This window comes from Nicotiana tomentosiformis, chromosome 8 (assembly GCF_000390325.3).
Source record: "Nicotiana tomentosiformis chromosome 8, ASM39032v3, whole genome shotgun sequence".
NCBI classification, from domain to species: Eukaryota; Viridiplantae; Streptophyta; class Magnoliopsida; order Solanales; family Solanaceae; genus Nicotiana; species Nicotiana tomentosiformis.
The window spans coordinates 136,747,441-136,767,539 of record NC_090819.1 but is presented as its reverse complement, the minus strand read 5'-3'; the positions used below and the strand labels follow the sequence as shown (position 1 = coordinate 136,767,539).

General features: G+C 32.9%; 2 protein-coding genes, 1 long non-coding RNA gene and 1 other non-coding gene across 4 annotated transcripts; 1 reads left to right on the top strand and 3 right to left on the bottom strand.

The window, feature by feature from the left end:
- Window positions 1–2,382: 2,382 nt before the first annotated feature.
- LOC138896742 (uncharacterized) lies at window positions 2,383–7,933 on the bottom strand. Its single transcript, XR_011410145.1, has 3 exons — window positions 7,871–7,933; window positions 7,426–7,560; window positions 2,383–2,469 (listed from the first exon to the last, which is right to left on the bottom strand). It is a non-coding gene; the product is annotated as an uncharacterized lncRNA (long non-coding RNA).
- On the bottom strand, window positions 7,076–7,133 carry LOC117275694 (small nucleolar RNA U31b). The gene has a single exon (XR_004505898.1). It is a non-coding gene; the product is annotated as a small nucleolar RNA U31b (small nucleolar RNA).
- A 3,075-nt stretch (window positions 7,934–11,008) lies between the features above and the next one.
- LOC104091908 (uncharacterized) lies at window positions 11,009–12,823 on the top strand. Its single transcript, XM_009597347.4, has 3 exons — window positions 11,009–11,142; window positions 11,247–11,351; window positions 12,422–12,823. Exons 2-3 carry the CDS (start codon window positions 11,279–11,281, stop codon window positions 12,601–12,603), a joined length of 255 nt encoding a protein of 84 aa, XP_009595642.1. The 5' UTR covers window positions 11,009–11,142; window positions 11,247–11,278; the 3' UTR covers window positions 12,604–12,823.
- LOC104091907 (uncharacterized) lies at window positions 12,270–14,147 on the bottom strand. Its single transcript, XM_009597346.4, has 6 exons — window positions 13,733–14,147; window positions 13,536–13,650; window positions 13,371–13,452; window positions 13,220–13,271; window positions 13,037–13,088; window positions 12,270–12,946 (listed from the first exon to the last, which is right to left on the bottom strand). The coding sequence occupies exons 1-6, from the start codon at window positions 14,069–14,071 to the stop codon at window positions 12,777–12,779; spliced, it is 810 nt and encodes a 269-aa protein (XP_009595641.1). The 5' UTR covers window positions 14,072–14,147; the 3' UTR covers window positions 12,270–12,776.
- Between the last annotated feature and the right edge of the window lie 5,952 nt (window positions 14,148–20,099).

Below are 20,099 nucleotides of genomic sequence, written 5' to 3'. Positions count from 1 at the left end.
TATTTTTTATATTGTTAGTGCGTGACTTCATGATACGACGGCAAGCAATATAATTTATTTTAAATATTATATTCATTAAAAAATACAATACAGTACTATATAATACGATACATTATAAAACGACATGTAACAACAATCCAAATTCAAGTTATTAGGTAGCGTTTAATGAGTAAATATATTAGTTTTTTTGTGTGCTCGTAACACTCCAATATCTGAACCAAAAAACTAAGAAAAGAAGAAATCTGCCGTCCTTGTGGATGAAACAAAACTTAGGCATTGAAACTTTTTGGATATGTTTTGGTACTCCAATCTTGCTACGCTTCTTTAGCTAAGATAAGATATACTCCATGATAGTAAAAGGGAAAGAACTACTACAACGTCCAGATTAGGGGTGGGTATCGATCGGTTCGGTTTGATTTTATAAAAGTTCGATTTAGTATTTTTGATTTTTGGTTTGCGATTTTAATAACCAAAATCGAACCAAAGTATTTTCGGTGAGATTCAGTTTTTTTGCGATTTGGTGCGGTTATTTTCGATTTTAGGCTTATCAAATTGGACTTCTTTCTTGAGCAATAAATGAATCGCAGAATTAAATTCTTACCAAGTTTACGAGGCTCAATGCATGTGCTAGCACATTGTCCTACTGTAATATGCTAAAACATAAAATTTAGCTAGAAAATAATAAAATATGCACTAAAAATATATGCTTATTGTATTTGCTAAGAATCTATAGTAATGAGTATTTTTTTATTGTTGAATTTGCAATTCAATATTTTCTTAATAATAGCAGTTATGATTTGCACATTAATTGAAAGTAACAGAAGAGATTTATGTTATCATCGGGGAACCAATAAATATCATAATTTATTGAATAATAATCATGGTGGTTATTAATTTTTAGGTAGCGTGACTTTGGGGTTGGGTGAGTTTCTAAAAAGTGTAGTATTTTGGGGTTTGGGCTTCAATATTCACTAACAATTAATAAATGATTGGCCCCATATTTAACATGTTAGACCTAAGAGTTAAGATGAGCCCAGAGGCTATAGGACCCGTACTTAAAAAATCTATTTTTCGGTTAACTTGATGGTAGTCTAGGAACTCACATTTTTAGTTATATTTTGCACTCTAATTACTATACTTTGATTATATTTGAGCCTAATTACTAGTACGTTGTACTCATTACGTGTGTTATACCGTGTAGGGTATGATTTCGAATGGAGAAACAAGTTTGGAGCTAAAATGGATGAATTTGAGCTTTGAAATCTGAGTAGAAGCTCAAAAAATTAAACTGGTATCGCGTTCGGAGGTCGATGACCGAATATGCATAGAAAAATGAGAAAAAATTATTAAGGGAAGAAAACAATGATGCCATGTCTTAATTGGCGTGCAAAAGTTTGGTAGAAGCAAAGAGTTTACATTCTATATTCATAACTAGTCAATCTGCCCGCGCTTCGTGCGGTCTTAAAGTCTTAAAAAATAATATAAGAATGAAAATTTATTTTTAAAATTTTAATAGTTAAGAAATGAATGTTTACTCTTTGTTGAATTTATCTTCTCTGTAATCTTTGACCATAAACCATAATAGTGATCTAATTATATTTTCAAAGTTGATTTGAAGGTTTAAATTGCAAGACCAAATCTTCTTTTTTCAATAAAAATAAAATTGAATAATTTATTAAGGTAATATATTTGAATGAACATTAACTATTGACATTGGTACCTTTTTATGGATAAGGACATTGGTACCTTATCGTGATATTTGCCGTATTTTGATGATATTCTACATCATGCCACAAGATACTATTAAATAACTAAAATTTTAAAACAAAAAATCTACAAAAAAAATATTATATACAATGATATTTACAATTCAACACAACAATTAGTTCTTGTATGTGTTACAGTAATATTTATGATATAATAAGGTAATAAATAAATAAAAATTCAATACAAGGAAAGAGAGAAAACATAACTTTTAAAAAAATTAATGAAAATTGAGAAAATATCACTTTTACAATATTTAATCAAAAGTGGACATGCGTTAGTCGTCATGATATACTTATTAAGTAGTACTATTTTATCGCACGAGGCAAAGCAATAAAAATATTTTTAAAAATGGGTATGTTGGCAAACATATTAAGCAAGATCATTCTCATGATAATTGACAAATATAATGTATCTCTCAATGACGGCTTTCAACTCCGGATTGTTTACCATGTTAAGAGACTTTTGCTTGTCTCAACAGATATCGCACTAGTTTGCTACATAGTTCTGTAATCCAAACTCTTCACCTATTTTGTTATAAAAACCAATTTAGTGACTCATGAAAAAATTAACTGATCAGGAGCTAAAAATTAACGAACAGCAGTAAGATTCTTTAACCTTGAGTAGGCATTCCCCAGAGCAGTCGTCATGGCAGTAATTTGTCGCCCTCTTAAGGAATTGTAGGCTCGCTATCGATAGCAGAAGCTAATAAGATATTAAAATCTTACCTATAAATATATAGGCCGAAGAAAAAAGCTAAAAGATTGAAAGCACCTATAGAAATATTATAGAATGAACAGAGTGCAGAACTCGTTACAAGCCTGTAAAAGTTCCCTTTTTTTTTTCCAGTGATTATGTTATATCTCCTACTATGAACAGTATTGTTATTGTGTTATATTTCTATCCACACTATCATTGTATGTTGTACAGTCATCACAGTTTATACTCTTAGCTAATTCCCACAAGTAGCTCAAACGATGATACACATTGAGTGAACATCCAAAAAGCTAAAAAAACGGTTCCCCGTAGAAAACTTTCTTAATAATATACTGAAGGAACTGCCAAGAATAATAGAAGGGTACAAATTAAAGACTTAAGACTACAGTTTTGTGAAAGTTCTTCGGAAGAATACAAGTAATTTTGCCTTTACCGGCCTAGGGGTGGTATGTGGGCCGGGTCCGGTCCTAAGTGGGTTTCGCGGGCCAGGTCCTAAGTGGGCCGGTCTAAGCGGTCCCGGGCTTTGCGTGCTTCTTGTTGGAACCGGCCCGGGATCACGAACTAACGGTCCCGGGTTAAGTGGGCCGGTCCCTGACCTAAGCAGGCCCAAGCGGACCTAAATGGGCCCAACGGATACTTTTTATTTTTTATTTTTTTTTTATACAAGTTAGAGAAAAAAATGATAATAAAAATATCTAAGGCAATTTATAAATTATATTATAGAATTGTCACCTATATATATATATATATATATATATCTTAAGATGTATACTATCGAATATGGCTTATATACTATGTCTATATAGTATAGTATATACTATATTATATTATATATACACCTTAAGATATATAAAAAGACAAAAATATTTTAAAGAGATATTCAAAACAATGCGTTATAATTTTATTATAGCATTAAAAAATTATGGCAATATCTTTCTTAGTCTTCCTCCCCCCTATGGAATGAGCACAACAAGTTGCTAATACCACCACTGAGAAGAAAAAGAAACTAATCAAGATGTGCCAAAATACAAGTTACATATTAATTTACATGGTATCTCTTACAAATTTCATAAATCCTTCAAGGTCTGGAGGAATTTCCGTTGGTGGTGGCGGAAAAGAAGCTTCGTCATCACCGCTTCCAGGCGAAGCATCATCGTCCGCAAGTTCAGCTAGCATTTCTTCGTAAGTTTCGTCTACCTCTGGTTGTGATTTAGCAAGTCCAAAATTTCTTCTTTCCGAACGGATCCAATCTCTGAAAAGTACTGATTTTTTCAAGCTCTCCCTCATAGACGCTCTATAATCACCGAGTTGAAGTCTTGTTTGACTGAAAGCGCTCTCTGATGCCACTATTGAAGCTTGAATAGTTAAAATGTCTCGGGCCATCCTTGAAAGAATCGAAAAGTATTTTTCTTTGTCCTTCCACCATTTCAAAATATTAAAGGAGCCGTCGGGTTCACTTCCTTAATTCCCTGTGACAAATAAACTTCAAGCTCATTTAGTTGTGAAAAATCACTAGTACTAGAACCTTGAGAACCCCTGAACCCTGCCCAAACACTAAGTGCTCTTATTCCCGCAGTTCTTTTAGATGATTGAGAACTAGAAGAAGAAGGAGTTGGAACGTTTGGTCTAGCATGATCTAATGCAACTTGATAAGCATTATAAATTGTTTGAACATTTATTTTAATTGAGGCTATTGCGTCCGGAAGTTTAAACAACTCCTCATCTTCAAGTGCTAAACCATTATAAACAGTTTCATACCAAAATTGAGGACCTCCTAATTTCATAGTAGGATTTAACAATGCAGTAACACCGTAAATAGGGAGAATAGGAAAAAAATATTTTTTAAACTTTTTTCTCATAGAATCAATAGCAAGTTGATAAATTTTCCCACCCTCTGAAAAATGATCAAATAAATTTGCAAGTTTTGCAATATAAACTAAACAGTTAGAAATAGTAGGATAATATTGCCCAAAAAATTCATTTATAGCAATATAAAATTTTTCTAAAAAATCTACAAGCATTTTAATATTAGCCCAATCCACATTCGTAAGGTGCTCATCACCATCACTTACATGAGCATTAAACGTTGAGTTTATGGGGTTTCTATATTCATATGCAACAACCAAACTTTCATACATGTAATTCCATCTAGTCGGACAAGGTTTAGGAACCTTTCTTTCTCTTAGGCCAAATTCATCGTATCTTTTAAAATATTCTCTAACTCTACTTTTACGGTTTGAATAAAAAAGCCAATTAAGAGCTATTTTAACCTTTTCAATTTCAACATTTAAAATTCGCATACCATCACCCACAATTAAATGATAAATATGACAAATACATCTAACATGAAAAATGTTACTAAATGCAGGACTTAGTGTAGTGGTAAGCAAGGCTACAACATTTATGTTACTAGTAGCATTATCCATTGAAACTGATATTATTTTATCATTAATGCAAAAATATCTACAAATATCCGTAATCGTGCTAGAAATAAACTGCCATGTGTGATGTGAAATAATTATTCTATAAGTAATAATGCGCTTTTGCATTATCCAATCCTCATCAATCCAATGACTAGTAACAGTAAGTTAATCACAGTCATTACCATTTCTACCAATATCAGTTGTAATAACAACACGACAATTTATATGAGTAAATAAATAGCACAAATATTGTTCATATTCATGTTTATATTTATAAATATCGCTCTTTACGGTTGTGCGAGGAAAAAACCTTTATAAGTAAGATTATAAACTTTTCTAATATAATGCACAAAGTGAGGGTTAGAAGGAAAACTATAGGGTAAGTACATAACAGTAATTATTTTTGCCAATTCTTCCCGATCTTTTTTTGGATCATAATATAAAATACCACCGGTAATAGTGTTAATTCCCAGTTGAAATTGATTTGACCCGGTACTAAGGTCAGCCTGACTAGGTGCACTTGTCCCCTCGGCTAAAGCTTTCATACGAAAATATCTAGCTTTATCTTGAGGGTGTAGCAATATGTGTCTAGTCAAACTTCCCCTCCCCCCCCGACTTCCAACATATTTAAAAACTAACTCTTTACCACAAGTTTTACATTTAGTCCTATTTTTTTCTCTTAGTTAAGTAAAAAAGGGCCAAACAAGAGATGTTTCTGCCCGTTTAGAAGGCTGTCTAGAAAAAGTAGGGGCAGTAATAGGAGGGTCAGACGGGGCATCATTTGGATTATTAGTTCGGTTAACTTCAGGAGCAGGACTAGTGGGTGTATCGTCATCCGATTGCGTTTCATCAAAATCTATTTCTTCATCATCATTTTCATCAATAGTTGGATTAACATAAAGAGCATTCATATATTCATGGTTTAATTGTTCCGGGTGCAATATTATGGCAAAATTGACTCTCGATAAATTGTAATAAACTATTAGCGCTATTAAAAATAGGAGGTGTAGGACGGGTAACAGGTTTGGGTCGAGGAGCCGGGGGAAGTGGAGGAGGAACAGATTGGCCACTAGATTCACCACTATTGGATTTTTCCTTATTTTTACTAAATATTTTTTTTTAAGGAATAAGCCATCTTAATTAATCAAGCAAAGTAAATAAAATAAACAAAACTATAATATTAAAACTTAAGAGTTGGAACGAGTTTACCGAATTGATGAACAACTTGTTAAAAATTAATTATCGTTGAAGATTTGAATACTTCAATTCACCAACTTCACAATTTTGCATAAAATGTAACAATTAAGTAAGCAATTATAGAAGAATATTAGAGAGAGATTAATGATTTTATGAGAAAAATAAAAGAATGAGGGGGTATTATAGTTGAAAATAGGGAAAAAGTATAATTATAAAAAGTTTGTGGTTAAAACAAAGTTTCGGGGGTTAAATGGCTATTTTGCAAATAGCCAACGGCTATTTTGGCAGACCAAAGGGCTAGTTTTTAAATGGCCAAACGGTCAATTTTTTTTAAAATAGAATTATCCGTTGGGCCCCGATAGGCCCGTTTAGGACCGCTTGAACCGGCCCACTTCTCAACCGGTCCCGATCCCAAACGGTCCCGGTCTCGCGGGCCTCCCCTATAGGACCGGTCCACTACCCAGCCCACCTCCCCACGGTCCCGGTCCTATTCGGTTAGGACCGTATAGGCCCACCGCCCATTTGGGCTTGCGATCCTGGGTCGGTCCCGGTCCTAACCGGCCCACATGCCACCCCTAACTGGCCCCCTCTTTCTTTCCAAGATAATAGACCTGTTAGTTAAATCTTTATTCTTTCCAAACATAGCAAAATGATAATCAACAACTAAATATACCCATAAGTTTCCCATTTCACTTTTGTATTTATTCTATTGAAATGTTTTCAACAAACAAAATATTTAGAAGAGTAGGTACATATCTTTAATAAAAGAGATGTAAGCAGGTAAAGTATCAGAAAGCTTATTGATGGAGAAGTCAATTGTGTTGCAAGACCTATTCTCTAGTTTACTTTTTTCCTCTTTGTCGTGCTTTTTTACTTGGTTTAAGTTCTTAAAGTGATCTTTAATGTAGTACTAATGCAGTCAATAATAAAATTTTCAAACAATTGTTGATCGACCAGTGACTAACATCTTAGAAGAATCTGATTTTTCAGATGCAACTCAAGACTGGGGCGACAATAACTATCATCAACTTCCCTTTCCAGACACAAAAGAATCTAGCAGATAGTTATAACAAATAAGGTAAACTAATTTTTATCCTAATCTTACACTTATGAAATGAAAATTTTACGTTATTACTGAACAGAAAGATCCAGATCAAACTTAAAGTAAACTTGAATTGTTCAAAACAACAGAATAATACCTTTACAGAGATTTTAATGTGCCGCAAAAACCAATCTTATTTTATGATATTTTATGATTAGCAGAACAAAAAGATAAAAATGGAGCTTAAATAAAAATATGATTGCTAAAAAGACTGAATAATACCTTCACAATCAAATATTTTCCTATCACTCTGATGTCTCTTAAACTTCTTCACCTTTTTGTTCATGCATTATCTTCCTTTTCAATGAAGTAACCGGAATATTATTCTTTTTTGCCTATAGTTTCACCACAACACAACTAAAGAAAATAACGTCAGCTTCAAAACTAATATGAAACAATTACATTGAAAATAAGGGGAAAAGCATGTTCATAGAACAGAAACCACAACCAGCAAGGGAAAGCATAGAAATTTTGAAGAGAATTAAAATATAGTACTAGTAAGTTCTAGTTTAACATGTATTTCTTGGGCAAACAAAGTAATCAATTGTATTTTTCCTTAACTCTTCTTCTTACCTGTTTCTATTTCTCACCTCCTATTCAGCATGTCTATTCTCTTTAGCAAAATTTTATCAAAAACAAAAGGACAAAAAAACTCTCTCCCGTTTACCTAACTCTCCTTTCCAGGCTAGTCAAATGTCCAGTATTCCTCCTCCAATCACTTCTACAAAATAACAAAATAAAAAAAACATATTTTTTTTATTTGATTAGCTCCTTTACTATACATATAAGTAGAAAGAATAAGAAACCAAAATTAAACTACATAATCACAGGCAAGAATATTTTACCTGCAGTTCCTAATGATAGTAGCTTGGAAACAGAGTGCTTGAATTAATACATTGAAAAATAGTACTTAATAAAAATAATATGGGTTGATTAACTCAAAATCTCAACAATAATCATCAATTTATAAAGGAAAAGATATCAGCAATTGGGCAATCACTTTAGAAGGAGGAAAAACGGAGAAGAGATGGAGGCGTTTTATCCCAGTAATACAACAACCATGATAAGGGAGAGAGTGTTTCGGTTACTACTAAGAGAAGTAAATAAGCGAATGTTAGGCGAGGGAAAAATAGGAGGAGCGACTATTGAGTTTTTTTATTCAAAGCACGTAAATGTAAAAAATAGAAGACAAAAAAGAATAGAACTGAAAATTATCAAAAATAGGAGAAAATAGATAAATACAAATGCTGGTCACAAGAGGTGCCACATCACCTTTCTTATTCCCAACTTTATATATGTATATATATATATATATATATATATATATAGAGAGAGAGAGATAGAGAGATAGAGAGAGAGAGATTGGACATGTCAGCCTATGTGGGGGGAAAAGATTTTGCCTATTTTGTTCATTAAAATTGAACGTATCGGAAAGAGTCCATAAGTGCGACGCGCAGTGCGGCGCGCCAGTGCAAATTTTTGCACAGTTAATCCTTTCGGCTCAGAGAGGATATTTTAGTGCATGTCTGCCCATACTCGGTATAAATACACTATAAACATAATTTCTGAAGGGGATTCGACCTAGGAGAGTTTTAGAGAGCTACCGCGACATGAAGACACAAGAAGACACAAGATTTTATCAATTCTCTTGCCAACAATCAGTGCAAAATGAGAGTTTGTATTATAAAGTTGTCTTTGATGTTTTCTATGTTCTTAAACTTATTTGTGATGACTTTCTGCATATCTATGGAGTAGTTCTTCCCTAAGATTTTGACAGGTATGGTGTTTTGAGTGTTGTTTGTAGATTTAACTCTAGTTTAATTGTATGAATTCGTTTATGGTACTTTGAATTGATTGCTAATTTGTTTACCAGTTTATTTAATCGATAGAGGAATATTTTGGTGATTAATCCTGCATTATTTGGTTTGGTTTAATTTAGTGATTCTTCTAAGTAATCGAGAGAGCTTTTTGAATTGTTGATTAAACTAAGTTAGGAGAATATTCGAGAGACGTTTTCCTAAAGACTAGCCCATTAACGTGTTCTTGCATATCTTAACAGTGCTTCATATTAGTTTATTTTGTAGAGTTCATATTTAATCGAGAGAGGAATCTTAACCTTATGTTTAAGCTCATTATCGAATAAATTCATGAGAATCATTAGAACATTAGAAATGAATTTAAACAGGGTTAAATTCTGAATAACTATCTTACATGTATCATATCATGGCCCTTATTTCTAATATTATTTACAAACTGTTTTAGTTCATCTCCCATTCTGTGTGATTGGGTCTAATTAATAGTAGTCTTAATTTAGTAGTTAATGGTAGTAATAATCACTCCAACTCAAGTGTTGATACTCCTGAATAGCAATTAAGCCAGAAATTACTAGAACATTGTTTAAATCCAATCCATGTGGAGACGATATTTTTCTATACTATCTTTGATTAGCGAGCATCAATTTCATGTTGTGTTTTGCGCTCGTCAAATTTTGGCATCGTTGCCGGGGATTACCAACCGAAATACTAAAACCGAACATCGAACCGATTACCAAACTTTTAAAAAATATAAATCGCAAACCGACTGAATAAACCAAAATTAACGGTTCGGTCGGTATTATGCCCACCCCTAATCCAGGTAAAGAAAAGACACAAAAATAGACTCAATGCGAGAAAATGGATGGTCTTGATTTTTTGAACCCGCTTGCCCTATGAGCAAACCTTTAAGGTCAAAAGTCAAAAGTGTTGCCCATGGGGCAAACGAGAGGCAGCACTTGATAAATTTAAAGTTCTGTCGATGAGGCAAGTGAGGACAAAAACTCAAAATTACCCACTTTCAAGGCCATTCTTGCAAATCTCTCGACTAAAATGGGACTATTAGCAATTTTCATTCCTATACACTATTTGGAACCTTATTACGTAAAATGTTCATGTTTTGGTATTTACCCGACCTAAACATATTTTAGTTACAAAATATATACAATCCACCTTAAAAGCCTCAAAATTCATTATTTGTGCCTTCAATCAAGAGAATTAGTTACACCATTTTCCTTTTTTCTCCCCTCTCTCCCCTATTCTCTCCAGATTTAACTTATATTTAGGGATTTACGTATAGGAAAACCAAACAATTAAAGCTGCAAAAGTTTCACGAGTAAAACTGTACCTTGATACAAGAAAGTAGACAATACAGAAGCCATTGCTGATGACCTCCGCACATCGCACTATACAAAAGTGAACTAGTCCAATATTAGTTATATACCCCTAACCTCAATTATAGATTTTATACTAAATACAGAACCCAAATTGCCATAACAATATGCTCATCAAAACTGGAAGCAAGAAAATCATAAACCAAAGATATGGATGGAGGGAAAGGGGTTACATCAAGATATTCTTTAGCATCGAGAGGAGGAGCAAGCTCGCAATAGGAGACGAGCCCAGATATAATCTCAGCATCTAAATCAAGATCCGTCTCTATCTTGTTACATAGCTCAAGTATTGCTCTTTCCAGCCATTGCCCTGATGATTCCATTCTTTCACTTTCTCGATGTTAGAGTGATTTTAGAATTTAATTATTATCATTAAATGCCTAAAAATGTACATAATTGGTAATTTTTTTTATATATTATGTAATTAGATTAAAACTTGAGTAGGGAGGATAATAAAGTTTGAAATAGTGTATAGGAATATAAAAATTTTATCTTAGTACTACGTAGGCCCAAGTATCTTAATTACAACGAGGCCCATATAGAGACCCATTATAATCAGGGCCGTCGGCAAACAACAGCTAGGCCCGCTTGAACTTTCAAGAACATTCTCCAACGCTCTTGTTCCTAAAATATCTGACCACCTTCGAACTGCTGACATAACATTTCTCTCTTCTACTAAGGCGAAAGATCAGTTTTTGGGAAGTTTTAAGGACAAAAGAATTTAAGATTTTCTGGTACAGTTTCTACAATTTCATCAATCTTGTAATCATGGGGTTTCCTGTTGGATCTGCAATTCAACATTATGTTTATTTTTCACACCTTTTTCTATGATTTGCAGGATTTGGTGAAAGGGTAAGAAGAATTGCACCTATGATTCGAACTGAAACTTTAGTTCCTGCTCTAACCAAATTCAAAACCATGGTTCCAGCCGGAGGAAAATTGGGTAATTTCTCAATGTTATGCTTTCTTTATGTACGAGCACTAATTATATAATTACAAAGAACCTTGGTGCAAGGTAAAGTTATCTCCGTGTTATATATATGTCACGGGTTCGAGCCGTAAAGCACTGTTTGGCACCGAAAAAAATGCTTAAAAGCACAAAAGTTGGGTATTACCAACTTATGACTTTTGGTTTTTTTAGCTTAAAAGCTAATTTTTAAAAGCCAATACAGACACCCTCTTACCTTATTTTTGTATTTTTCATGCCTAAAAGTAAGTGCTTTTAAGCACTTTTATCATTGCCAAACACTACATTAGTGTAGTCTGTCTATGTCATACCCCTTGGGGTGCGTCACTTTCACGAACCCTGCGCGGATGCGAGATGCTTTGTGTATTAGGCTGCCATTTTTTGACTAATATATGATTACGTACATAACAAATATACACTCCACTTTATTTAGATTTTTGTCTAGATACAAGTTTATATGTTAATTTGACTTATATTATATTAGTGTTTGTAGAGAATATAACTAACTAATGTTCTCTACTTCCAATTTATGTGACACTATTTTTCCTATTAGTCCATTCTAGGAAAATGACATATTTCTCTATTTGGATGTAATTTAATCATTTAACTTTAAAATATTATTAAACCCTCAATGAGTGGCTTTTATCTACACAAATATTATGGCTTGATTAGGATTACAAGTTTCGAAGTCTTTATTTCTTTATTAAACCCGTTACGGAATCAAACGGTGTCACATAAATCGGAACAGAGTGAGTATGAAAAGTCAGTGGGATAGAAAAATTGACACGGAAATGTTTAAAATATGAAATTTTAAATGAATTTGAATTCTTGAATCGTTTGAAAATTGTATAAAAAAAATATTGTCACTGGAATTGTGTGAGTATATTAGGAACGTTCCAAAACAAAGAGTGTCTAATTAATTCGGATAAAGATAGAATTGTTATTACAAATGTACAAGAAAATTGTAGTTAAGGATATTAATGTTGACTACTTGATTTACTGTTGTATTCGTTTTGATAAACTGAATAATGGCAACATTGATGTAGTTGGAACAATGATCCCTAAGAAGCAAGCAAATGATGATGCTGGAGAAGCCCAGATGAAGACGGAGAACATTGAACCCCTTGTTGCTTTTAGCAGGCCGCCTCCAATTCCTCCTTTCCTTGGACCTCTAGTTGCTCTTTCATTGCTTGAATCATGGTCGAGACGAGATAGCAACGATGATTGACAACTGACATGGTTAATGGCATATGCCTTCTTCTGCCTATAGAAGTAAGAAACTTTTGAAGGTTTTAGAGTCTTGTTAAATGTGAAATCTATCTTGTCTACTATCTTTAGGTAGGAAAAATAAGTCGTTGAAATGTTGTCCGATGTCTTGAATTGGCAAGGTGTGCATATCTTCTACTTGTGGAACATCTCTATAATGTAAAGGAATAGCTTGTAAATAAGTGTAAGAACGGTGACTGTGATACTCCATAGCTTGCGGTACCAGGCAATAATTGGACCTATGCTTGGCTTGAGTGTCATGTCGTAGATAGTTTGTACCACTTGGGGATTCATCAAGAACAACCCTGCATAGGAAATGTTTTTTGTCCCTTTGAGAATATTTTCTTCTCTTGTTGGTGAAAGTATAAAGAAAAATATTAAAGAAATCAACATACGTGATGCCTCAGGGAAAGTATCAAATACTGAAATGACCGTGTGGAACACGTCCTGCTTTTTGTCAAGAGCATGAACACCACGTGTGTTAATGAAATAGGAACTGAACAAAGACATCTTGTTGATGAATTAGATTGTATAATTTGCGCTTTTTCTGAAATATAGAAAATTGGTGGTGTTCATACCAAAGCAAAGCTTCCTGGTTTGATTGGCGATTCAATGATTACCTGAGCTTTCCTGTATAAAATTTCCATTTCTGGAACTTTTAGTACTTGTGCGGAGGACAAAGTAATAGTCTTAAAAGTTAGCATGGCTTCAGAAAAGTTTGAAATTTACTTTATAATTAGTTGTTCACCATCTCTTGATAACTCGTAGCAGCTGCAGCCTCTTGTGAAAGGAACCTGTTTCTTCTTCCACTCTGCATTTACCAAAATATAGTTTCTCAAGTTTCAACTTATATGCATTTTCGCTAAATGTGAGAAATAGGTGATTTGGCCTTACCTAAGTGCCAGTTTACCACAGTTGTAAGATCAACTCCTTCGTAAATTTGTTCAATGTAGAACTTTGTGTTCTCACCCATGCATGTGGTTAGTTTCTCCAGAAATTTCAAAGCTTCCTGCATATATTTGCAAATAGGAGCTTCAAGAATTAGACAAAGTTACTATACTTTCATATTTCTGAGAGAAGATTGAGGTTACCTTTCTCCCTTTGAATGGTCGAGTATAGGAGAAATCATCAAAGAAACAATCTTCAGATATGAGTAGTGCTAGTTGGTTCAGGTTGTTGTTGTTGATGCTAGAGTAGAATTTCTTGATTGTTTCGGATGGAGAAGATGGACTCGTGCCATTATCGGGATGTGACATTGAAAATGTGACCAAACAATTTGATTTTCTCTTGATGCTTTGTATATCAAGTTTTCGTTGTGATAGTATTTTGACTGGTTCATAGTTAGCCTTTAACGGAAGGATGCTCCGGCTATGCCTAAACTCTGGTTTGGACCATAAAATATGTGGGAGAAGTTGGCCTGAAAATGCCATTTTTAATTGATATAGCAGCACTATAGAAACTGTAATAATCTATTTATTAACCCATGATTGAGAAAGTGTAAAGACTTTGGTTTATGCCTTGGCATTGAGGAAAGGAATTGCTGGTTGTCCGATTCTTTCCCTAAAATTGTTGCCTTGATGTTCTCTGCCTTGCTCTGTAATTGGGGAAAGGAATTGCACAAGATAACACGAGGTTTACTTATTTCTTATATCCTATTCTTTATTATTTTCTTTTTCCTTTTCTTTTTTTTTTGAATTTTAGCCGTTTGCCATTTCCTTTTAAAGTATTTTAATTTAATTTTTTTCTAAAAACAATGGATGACTAAAGAAACCAAAAGAAATGTTGGTGTCATAGGGGTTGCTTGGCAGGAGGATGTTAAGCAAATGATAGACAAGCATCAAAAATAAAAAAATAAAATTTTATAAGACAAGGCCATATTCCGTTACATACTTTGATCTTAATATTTGAACCTTGCATTGTAGGTGAAAATCTGCTCTGGACAGTGGAAAATTGTCACAAGATGGGGAGGAAAAGAGGTCTAAATACAAGAACTCAATGAAAATGACACTATTACAAAACTCTCTAAAACCCCTGAGGTCACTCGACAATCGACTCTAACTTGTCAATCTCCTGCAAGATAGGGAGGAAAAAGATGTCTAAATACAAGAAATCAATGAAATTGACACTACACAAAACTATCTAAAACTCTTGAGGTCACTCGACTCGTCAATCTCCTGTCATTGTTATCTCGCACATAAAGGATCATTCATGCTTTCCCTACATCACAATTTTTTTTTAAAGTCATGACCATCTTTATCTCCTGAGGACTAGGATTTGGGGGCGGAATTTGAAGGTGGAGTGGCGAATATGGCCGCCAGCGAATGCAACGCCATGGCTGCTATCCTTGTTTTAACTTGTCCTCTCTTAGGAAGTGGCCTTCGACCTTTTATCTTCTTGTCAAATAACAAAGAAGTTGTTGCTACATCATTTATTTTAGGCGCCATTTGACAGGATTTGATTCTACAAGCGGTTCAGTACAAACAAAAAAATTCTAATGAAAGGATTAGACTGAACGCCTTCTTTGGCAAGAAACAAGTGATTATTACTAGTGTTTTGACAAATCCAATTGCATGAATTAGGCGTATATATATATATATATATATATATATATATATAAACCACAAACATTGCTTACTCATTCAAGAAACAGCGGCCTTTTTCATTGTAGCTACGTTATTAGGGTAGCTAATAAGTAATGACAAAAGGACAATTTGTTAGCAACCTTTTGTAGTAGGTTCATCACACTAGGTAAGGCAGTGGGGAAGCATGACAGCTAAATTTTTCTTGACCAGAAAGATTCCCTTGGAGGATTCTCTAGTGTTATTTTCAAATCATTAGTTGACTATATATGAAGTTAACAATTCCGATCATTTTATTTGTCAACCAATTAGTTGAGTGTACAATATTTGGCAATTTATTAATCATTTCTTAAATACAATAGAGTAGATTGTTTGTTAGCTAACGGAGATGAAGATTAGGATGGACTTATCATGGCTTGCTTGTAAGGTGACCTTATCCTATAAAGTGATACAACAAAAAAGTTAATTTTATGCTCATTAAAATAAAATAAAAAATTATTTTAAGTCTTTCTCAGCTCATAAAGTGGATAACGATACTTCAATCACAATCATAGGTAAAAAGTTTTACAACCATAAAAAATAGTCTTTCTACTAATACTATAAAGAATTAATTACCAGTTAAGTGTTAACACTTGGTATTGCATTTTGGGAGAATGGAAAATAGTGCAAAATCAGTGCACTGACTCTAGTCTTTCCACTAATATACTGTAAAGAATTACCACTTGCCACTTGGTATTGCATTTAGGTGAAAATTGGATAATGGTCAAGAATTATTATATTTTTTTAAACAAAGTTGCACTATAATTGGCCTTTTTCAGGGCGTATCTAGGTTAAGGGAGGTGGTTCATGTGAACTCATGTTTCTATTTTTTAATCATATATAATAATATTATATCTTCTTAAAATTATTAAATACATGTGTGTTCGCACATGGTGGAAAGCGGGTTCAACTGAACCCACTTCGTCAAAAAATAATATTGTGTATATGTATAAATTACGATTAAAACTGCATAAATTTTGTATAAATATTTTATTTGAACTCACTTGACAACTACTATTTTACGACTAAAGTTATGTACTTATAAGATTGAACCCGCTTGCACAAAATACTGGGTCCGCCACTGGTTCACCCAAACTCAAAGACTCCTAACGTACACTAATTATTGGGTGAATCTTTTACAAGTGAAATTGGCCGTTCAAATTTTACTCGGGACAGTCTTGTTTTGAACGTGGATTGTATATATGTGTGTGTGTAAGAAAATTACTAAAAATTTTAAAAGGAATATAATTTTGAACCTATATGTACAGAAGTGTTATGGTATGCCTAAAGTTAAACCCGTCAAATTAAATTTTAGATTCACCTCTTTACAATAATGTATCATTTTCTTGAAATTTTGAATCGTGTCTCCTTTGATGTTAGGCATACGCTATTACTCCTCAATCCACCTCAAATTCCCATGAGCATAGGAAACGGAATTTTTTTTCTGTGACTATAATATTTTACAATTCTCTGTTGGTAACAGGGGACAAGCTTTTTGACCATGTGTACAGAATCAAGTCATGACTAGGCTGTTTCAATTTCAATTGTAACACTTAAAAAATGAAGAATAGTTTCTCAAGATAACCAAAATTTGTATATCCATTGAATTTTGTATATTTTGAAAATCAAAACCAGCAAAAAATCTTAGACGATAGATTTCTATTTCAATTGTCCGCCGCATGCTTTCTGTCTAATGTAGCAAATGAAAACCAGACAACCCAGAATGTACCCTAAAAACAGCCTCGTACATCTGTCAAATCCACACGAGTTCTTCTCGGTCAGACCGGTCATATTAATTATTTATTTTTTCTAGTCGTATACATAGATTATATATTAATTATAAATAACTATACATATTTAATACATAAATTATACATTTAATATATATTCACTAATTATTTTTAATTTAAATTGTAGGGTAGGCGTCTATTTGGGTTAATTTTTAAAAAAATATTGTCACCTATTACGTCAATGAGTAAATAAATAATTTGACAATTTCTAGATGCCACCAGTTGGGGAGAAAGGAATCTTGATGGCCAGACAATCCTTCTGGCATGCCACCCAACCCCCTACCTATAGTGTAGCTATATTTGATGGTTTAATTGAATTTAATATTTTAAACACGAAATATATATATATATATATATATATATATAATTATTAAAATTATATTAAAATATTATATTTAGAACTCATAATTTTAAAAATATAAAGGTTTGAACCCATCAAGTTTAAATTCTGAATTCGCCGCCCTTCCAAAATCATTTGAAGATTAAAAGCGGATAAAAAATTTAAAATTTATGAATTTCTACACCGAACTTAAATTAATATATGATTATAAAAATCCCACGGTCAAATAAATATACGGAGTTTGAAGGAAGATATTGGATTTACGTGAACAAGTAGCTGACATAATGGATGAGAATAAACCTCTCCCAGACAAGACTTTCTCTTTCCTGGTCTGGATTAAGTTACTACACAACTATATAAGGATCCCAACTGGCTCAAACAAAAGCAAACCATCTCATAACTATCTTATCCCAATTCAGAACTTGCAACATTTTCAGTCATACTCCACTAAATTATTTGAGCTTCAAAATCATGAATCACAAGATTGATAGAGATTCTGAAGCAGCAATTGAAGGTTTTAGGGGTACAAGGCCTTTACCAAGAAGGGGTCAAATAAAATCAAGAATTGCAGCAAATGCTTTTCATTCCATCATTTCTGTGCTGTCAAAAGCCTCTTCACATCATCACCATTCTATCACGAAAAGCTAAGAATAGTGAATTGGAGAAATAGAAATCTTGAAAATATCTAAACAAATGGTAGTATTTATTTCATTTCTTATTTTCCTTTTCTATGCCATGTAACTTATTAGAGATATGAAATAATTTTCTGTTAGGAATGTTGATATATTATGTAGAAAGATATCTTTGATACCAACAACAAAAAAAAGAATCTTGATTTCTGCAAATTAACAATTGCATACACCCTTCTTCGTGTGTTGTCAGTTCTCATATTGGATAGTAAAATATAGGATAAATATGCTGGCTATAGATAATATTAACAAGGAAAGAAAAAAACCTGCTGGACCAAAAGTAAGCTGAAACTATAAATTACTTGTTCCAAATTAATCAGTTAATTTTTAAAAAATAGGGTGAGATTGAGAAAGCAATAGTGAAATTTATGTAAGCTGAAACTATAAATTACTTGTTCCAAATTAATCAATTAATTTAAAAAAAAGGTGAGATTGAGAAAGCAATAGTGAAATTTATGTGCAGGCTCTCTTAAGACAGTGAAATTAATATTTAGTGTTATACATATTTGAAAATATGTTTCAATCAAGTGCTGTCATTCAACAGACCAAATGTGATATACTATATCAACGGTACTTACATAAAATTCTGCGTACGTCAACTATAATGATTATCATTATTGGGCTCAAAATTACATCAAGAAAGCTAGCTAGAGTACATTTTTGGGGGTATTTATCACTTTTAATCCGCGCTATAAATTATTTATATCTGGTAATCGAAAAAGTGTATAAAACTTATATAATTTTTGTATATAACATACATAATATATATATATATAAATTTTATATTTTTTCGACTATTATTTTTACAGCGGCTATACAATGTCATTTTTTCCTACATTTTTATTGCAATATCATGCATCTAACAAGCCCACTTCAACATATATCCTGCAATCAAAGAAGCCCAGCTCTTGAAAAGTCAATTTATCAAACATAGCATTATATAACATGGGAATTCAAGCAAAATTTTGAGTCACCTTTGCCGCTATACTAGAAACTTCTTCATATCATGGGAATTCAATAATTTTTTATACACATTTTTTTCGACAAAAGAGATTCAATTAGATGCCATTCAAACTATATAGCCCCCGCCTTAATTGCAGCACAAACCTTAAAATCCAAATCCGAACAAGGTGAGAACTCATCTTAGCATGGCCCAAAAGCCCAATTTCAAATAGTTTGAACAACAAGCCTTTCAAGCACTGTTTTGGTAATCACTATCCCATTTATCATGATCTTATGCAAAGGGAGACATATATGATTAAATTAGTTGCACATGATAATAAGAACTTCGTTGAGGTCCCATACTATATATACATGATGTGATAATTGTTTTTTTGTCGCCAAATAATAATAGAAAAAGATCTAGTAATAAAAAAGGTATGAAGTTTGTGAGGGCATTCTCGTAACTATTACCATTAGTACATAATCATTTATCTTCTTCTTCTTCAAGTAGCCATAAAATATATTTAAATCCTAAATTATTTTAGGGAGTTAATTTGACTGATGGTCATCTAACTAATGTTAATTTCATAAAAGTCAAGCATCTATTTTTGTTATTTAAAAGTCGCTAAACTTTACCATTTTCACTTAAAAGTCATTCTGGCTCAAACCCGAGAGAATTCCTACAAGAAATCTGATATGGCACAAAATTTAATTAGTGACGAGTGCAAAACACAATACGAAATTGATGATCGCTAGCCAAAGATAGTATAGTTTAATTATCATCTTCACATGAATTAGATTTAAACAATGCTCAAATAATTTCTAACTTAACGCTATTTAGGATGATTAACACTTTGGTTGGGATGATTAATAACTAAAATTAACTATGAAACTAAAACAATTAACAATTGATCACAAAAAGACAAGAGTTGAGCAACACCGAAATATCAATGGAGAAATAAGAGTCATGATAGGATAGGTGTAAGATAGCTATTTGGGATCTAACTCCAGTTCAACTCACTATGAAATTCTAACAATTCTCACGAATTAACTAGATGATTAGTTCAAACGTGTAGTCA